Below are 5,742 nucleotides of genomic sequence, written 5' to 3'. Positions count from 1 at the left end.
TGTGTGATTTGTTCTTATAAATTGGTGATTTATACTAATTATTTTTGGACTTCTACCTATAAATTTGGTATTTGTTAGATGTGTGATTTGTTCTTATAAATTGGTGATTTATACTAATTATTTTTGGACTTCTACCTATAAATTTGGTATTTGTTAGATGTGTGTTTTTTTGTGTACCTGCATAAATTGAGTTTTTACTCAGATTTGTTTCTAATACTCATAAATTTATGTTATGAGGTCATATTAATATGTCTTCTGGATCCTGTAAGTGGAGGAAAAAAAAGCAATATGAGCTGGACTGATGTCAGAATAATCGGAATCAGCATTTGCCCTAAAAAGAAAAAATCCCTGTATTGGTTAATCTCTAATCCAGATGTATTTTTGTTTCCTTCCTGTTTCCGCCTGCTAGGCAATGCCCTTCAGATCCAGTGTTACCAGTGTGAGGAGATGAAGCACAACGACTGCTCCACACCAGAATACATTGTCAACTGCACGGTCAACGTACAGGACATGTGCCAGAAGGAGGTGCTGGTCAAAGCTGATGGTAGGGTTTGTACTTTCTCTGAATGCGCTTTACATCTTTTTATTATTTTAAAATGTTTTGGAGCTATTTAAATCTAAGGAAGCAAATCCAAAGTCTCAAATTAGGCTTTCTATCTTATTCTAACCAACCATCTGGGAACATGAGTCAGCTCCCAGAAAGCACAAAACCTCCAAAGATTATTTTCTCTAAAGCATTAAAATAAAAAAAACGATTCTCAGCTGTGATGACATTAATTTTTGATCCTCTAAACTAAAAGCAAAAAACAGCAACTCATTATGTCTGCATTAATATTGAACTTTTGACACATATTTCAGAGGTAAAACAAAAGGAGAGGAAATATTTCTGAGAAGAAGCCAGCTTTCACCTCTTCTTTTTTTCCCCCTCCCGTCTCAAATACCTCCCTCATGTCTGACTTAGCTGCCCCCTCCGAAGAGGTCAACACAATCTCCTGCAATTTTCAGCGGAACAGACATTGTTATCTGTTATTGTACACCTCTATGCAGCTTCAAAGAAAGAGAACCATCATTTGATGCGGATCCGCGCATTTCCACAGCAATAGAAATCTTTGCAGTCAACAAATACAAGCCTGCGAAAAGTTAAATCTTTGAAATAGATAAATGTATATATTTAAACCTTTTTTTTTCTCCCTGTTGTGAGGTCTTTCTCTGTGCTTCTATATATATATATATATATATATGTATATATACATAAAAAACACATCTTGAAATCTTTTAGTTTTGTTGTTTTTTTTGTGGAGAACATGAGTAAAAGAAGTAAACTAGATTATATGTTGACTTTGCATTAGTGAGCACCAGTTTAATCTGAAAAACTCACATCAAGAGAAAAGACCATTAGGAGAAATTTATTGATACAATTACTTTGTCTTTGGCGCTCAGACCTCGGCAGGAAACATAGGGCTTAATTTTGATAGATATGCATGAACAGGAGCAAAGAATAGGGCTGTTTCCCCCCAGGCCTGAAACTGGTGGTGGATTGGAGATAGATGAAGTTGGTCAGTCTGCAGACTGCTGGTTAGAGAGACTGTCTGCTGAGCTTTATGGGGAGATCCAGCGGATTATAGAGCTTCACTCAGGGACCTGGAAGATGGAAGTCCAGTTTGGTTAACATAGGTTGAGAGAACCTGTCCATGATGAGCAAGCATGGAGCGACAGTGGAGAGGAAAAACTCTCCGTTGGGAAGAAACCTCTGGCAGAACCAGGCTCAACATGGCGGTCTTCTACCGGACTGGTTGAAATGAGATAGGGAATGCAGTGGAGGAATGACACTCTGATGAAGCTTTAGCTACGATGGTGGAGGTGGGTTGAAACGGGGTCATCTGAATGAGGTCACATAGCACAACCGCCGCCTGCACACAGGAGCAGACTAGCGGATCAGAGGCCTTTTAAGAAGAACTTTGGATGCCGATTGGCTTTCGTGGAGGTGTGGTTCAAAGCTGATTGGCTGTGTTGCAGGTGGATGTAAGAGAGTATTCAGTTTATTCAGTTGAACTTCCGCCTAGGCTCCATTTTAACAAGGTACAGGAGGATAATGTAATGCTGACCTGTTAACTGCCCACATCCAAAAATGAAAAACTGTTTAAAATGCCTGAAAAAGCACAAAATAAATCATCTCCTGTTTTCTAACCCTTGGGTGAGGGTCTAACCTGGACATTTGTGGGGTAAGATAACTGTCAATACAAACGTGTAACATGTAGGTGGCCTAATATCTAAATGTGACTTTATAGTACAAATAGGTTTAAGATTTTTATTTTTTAGTTCTTTCAAACATGTAACCTCAGATATTTCAGCAGTAAGAATACAAGTTTAAAAAATACAAGTACAAGTTACAAAGAAACCACTTTGAAAGAATATAAGTACAAATCTCAAAGTTGCAAATACAAATCACAAACCCATCAGACATTTACAAATACAAATAAAAAATGTATAAAAACAAAGTAAATTCACGAGTATGAAAACAAATCCATAAAGAATCAGAAATTTACAACTACAAGTTGTTAACATACTGGTAACTTTCAGAAATTCGTATTTATGACTCAGCAATTTCTGAGTATGAATACCAAATTTATAAACGCATCACAAATCTATAAGAACAAATCAAACATTTTTAAAGCATCATAAGTTTATAAATATAGATGAAAAAAATGTAAATAAAGAATCCCAAATTTACAAGTATAAATTCCAAATTTATAAATATAAATTACAAATTGATAAGAATCATAAATATATTTGCACTTATCAGTAAGTTTTGAGTGGAAACCAGCAACTTATGAGTTTGAATTAGAAATGTGCAAATTTGTTTGAGAAAAAGGGACAAATACTAATCATAAATTTAATTACATTTACTTCAAGATACAAATATAGAATCCTATGTATACATTTTTATTGACAGTTATCTCACCTGATGGACAGCAGCCTTACTGCCTATGTGGCACCACATCCATCTGAATGGACAGTATTACAGCTCTTTAAAGATAAACTGCCACCTACTGGCGGGGTATAAATATTACAACCCGTATTATGGCTCCATCTGGTTTGTGCTCCTTCGTCTTTATACTCAAACTCTGAACGGTTAACTTTTTCAGCACCGTGTGGTTGTAGCCTAAAGCTGTGTTAAAATAAGCCAAAACTCTAGATTAAATAGCTAAATGTAATTCAGCAGTTTGATGCTTTACAGTCAACGATGAAAAAATAGCTCTTGGACTTGTTGATAATTGATTTAAAGGTTACACTATGTGGGATAGGACTATTTGAATAAAACATTTAAATGACTGAAATAATTTCCTAAACTGTTTTTTTACAGCCATAATGAGACACTATAATATCAGCATTTCTAACTATTTTATAGCTTAAATTTAAAATCACCAGAAGATGTAAAAGATGCATGTCTAGAACCCATTTCAATACATCTAGAAATAGTTTAAAAAGATACTGAGTTAAGCACAAAGTCCCAGATTCAGTCCCTGATTTTCAACAGCCAACAAACAACTAAATAGCCAAAAAGCTTTTGAATGTCTAATTTCCTCGCTTAAACTCATCATAAGCTATGAGTCCACTCTGACTGTAACATTGCATGGAAGGAGGATGATGTATTTAGTGTGGGCTGCAGTTCAGCAGGTCAAAAGTTCAGCCTTTGCAGGAGTTATGGATGTTTTTTTCAATCTTTCGATCCAACACTCAGAGCAACACATGGTAACCTTGCACTTTGAACTTTCAAGTGTCTGATGGGCATCTCCAGTTTCTCAAAAATAAATGTAAAGTAACATAAGTCGTCATAAAAAAAACCCTTCAAGCTACCATTTTATAAGATTGACAAGAGAAATGAAAAATAGCTGTAATTTATTAGGAACTTTTCCTCAGATAACAGTACAAGCATGGAGCTAATTATTTAAGTTACTACTAGGTGCATAGTCATGTTGTATACCTTTACAAAAAGACCAAAAACCATTTGATCCTGGTGAAAAAAGGTTGTATAAACCATCATATATATATATATATTCCATACACAGTTTATCCGTCCTGTTGGTGTTTAGAGTTTCCTTTTTGAGCCTAAATAAAATTCCAGCACTGGGCAAATTGGGCTGACATAAACAGACGACTCTGCTGAAGGACCTACCGTAAAGCCAGATGTTGACATTTGAAACAGCTGTTTAATAGAGCCCGACTTTCCTTTGAAGTCCCACAAATATCGCTAGAAATAAACTGATATACAGCTCTTGTAAATTCTAGTGAATCCTCCCCAGAGACTCGACTCCTATCAGAACATTAAAGAGAAAGCAATTCCTGTTAATAAAAAATATATATTTAATGGCACATTTAGTTATTTACATTTAATAATTTAATGGTGCATATTATTTTTCAGTGCTGTATTAAATACATGGTGCATTTGATTATTTAACAGAACATTTCATTAAACATTTTTTGTTTTTGTATTTAAACAATTATTTAAATGTGACATTTAATAGACCATTTTTTTTGGTTAAATTTTCCATGTCATTATTTCATGTTGCATTTGTTTATTTTGTGGTACATGTATTTAATTTTGTCCCTTTAACCCTGAATAAGTTAACAGGAAATCTTCTCTTACACTGTTTACATTTGATCACTGTGAAACTTTATGGAGTGGAAATTGCTCATTTACTGTCTGGAAAGCTGCACTGAATAAAATTTCTTTTTTGTATATAATCTGTAGACAAAATGACATTAAAAGTTGTCTAAGTCTATGTTTGATCAAACAGAAAAATCCTATCTGCAAGAGAGGACTCAAGGAACCAGTTTTTTTTGTTTTAAATAAATGTTTTTAAGCATTTTTCAGGGGGAAAAAAACTAACTAAAATTATCTATGAGGCCAAAGTCAGATGAAATTCACTTCTTCAAACAACTTTGCTAAAACTTATTGCTAACATAGCCCCTAATTTTATGTATCTATTGTTAAAAAGTCTGCATTTCTTTAAAAATGTCCAGGCCTGCACTTTTTCTACCATTTTCTCTTCCAGATAATGGAACCTGCTGCGACATAACGGATGTAACCAATAAGAAGAAACTGTACCTTTTGCAGCCAGCTGCAGTTTTTCTTTAAACGGAAATACAGACAAATATCATCTAATAGTATCAGACTGAGAATCGATATCTCCATAAGTCAAACAGAGCAATAAAGTGCTGCGAGAGCAAAGCCGAACAAAAGACTCCAAAGTTACATGTTCAATCTCAGCAATCGAATTACTGCAGAGAAAATGTTCCCCTCGTTCTCCAATGACAGGAGGCTCTATAACGCTCCATTAATCATATTTATTCAATTTAGAAATTCTTTAAAATAAAAATAATCCCTCTTCTCTTACAGGAATACACTATCGGAAGTCCTGCGCATCCTCTGGGGCCTGCCTCATCGCCTCCTCCGGTTATCAGCAGTTCTGTACGGGCAGGTTGAACTCAGTGTGCATCACCTGCTGCAACACGCCGCTCTGCAATGGCCCCAAGAGGAAGCGGCCCGTTCCCTCGGTTGCGCCTTCCAACAGACACGCCCTGCTCTTCTTGATGGCGCCGATGCTTATTCATCTGACGTAGACGTTCCTACTGCATCCTACAGTACAGTTCAATCCCTGCACTTTCAGTTATAACAATGCTTTAAAATCAGGCATCCCCAAACTCGGTCCTCGAAGGCCGCTGTCCTGCAGGTTGTAG

The 5,742-nt window shown here is 35.8% G+C and overlaps 1 protein-coding gene across 1 annotated transcript in view; it reads left to right on the top strand.

The window, feature by feature from the left end:
• The window catches only part of LOC107086458 (ly6/PLAUR domain-containing protein 1-like), a 15,371-nt gene that overhangs the window by 7,070 nt on the left and 2,559 nt on the right, over positions 1-5,742 (top strand). The window contains exons 2-3 of the mRNA XM_015377403.1: positions 410-544; positions 5,402-5,646. Coding sequence (XP_015232889.1) covers positions 410-544; positions 5,402-5,625 — 359 coding nt within the window. The 3' untranslated portion in view covers positions 5,626-5,646. The remainder of the gene's footprint in view (positions 1-409; positions 545-5,401; positions 5,647-5,742) is intronic.

This window comes from Cyprinodon variegatus, unplaced genomic scaffold (genome assembly GCF_000732505.1).
Source record: "Cyprinodon variegatus isolate N-32 unplaced genomic scaffold, C_variegatus-1.0 Scaffold153, whole genome shotgun sequence".
NCBI classification, from domain to species: domain Eukaryota; kingdom Metazoa; phylum Chordata; class Actinopteri; order Cyprinodontiformes; family Cyprinodontidae; genus Cyprinodon; species Cyprinodon variegatus.
The sequence above is the reverse complement of the archived record's forward strand: the minus strand, read 5'-3'. Positions and strand labels throughout refer to the sequence as shown.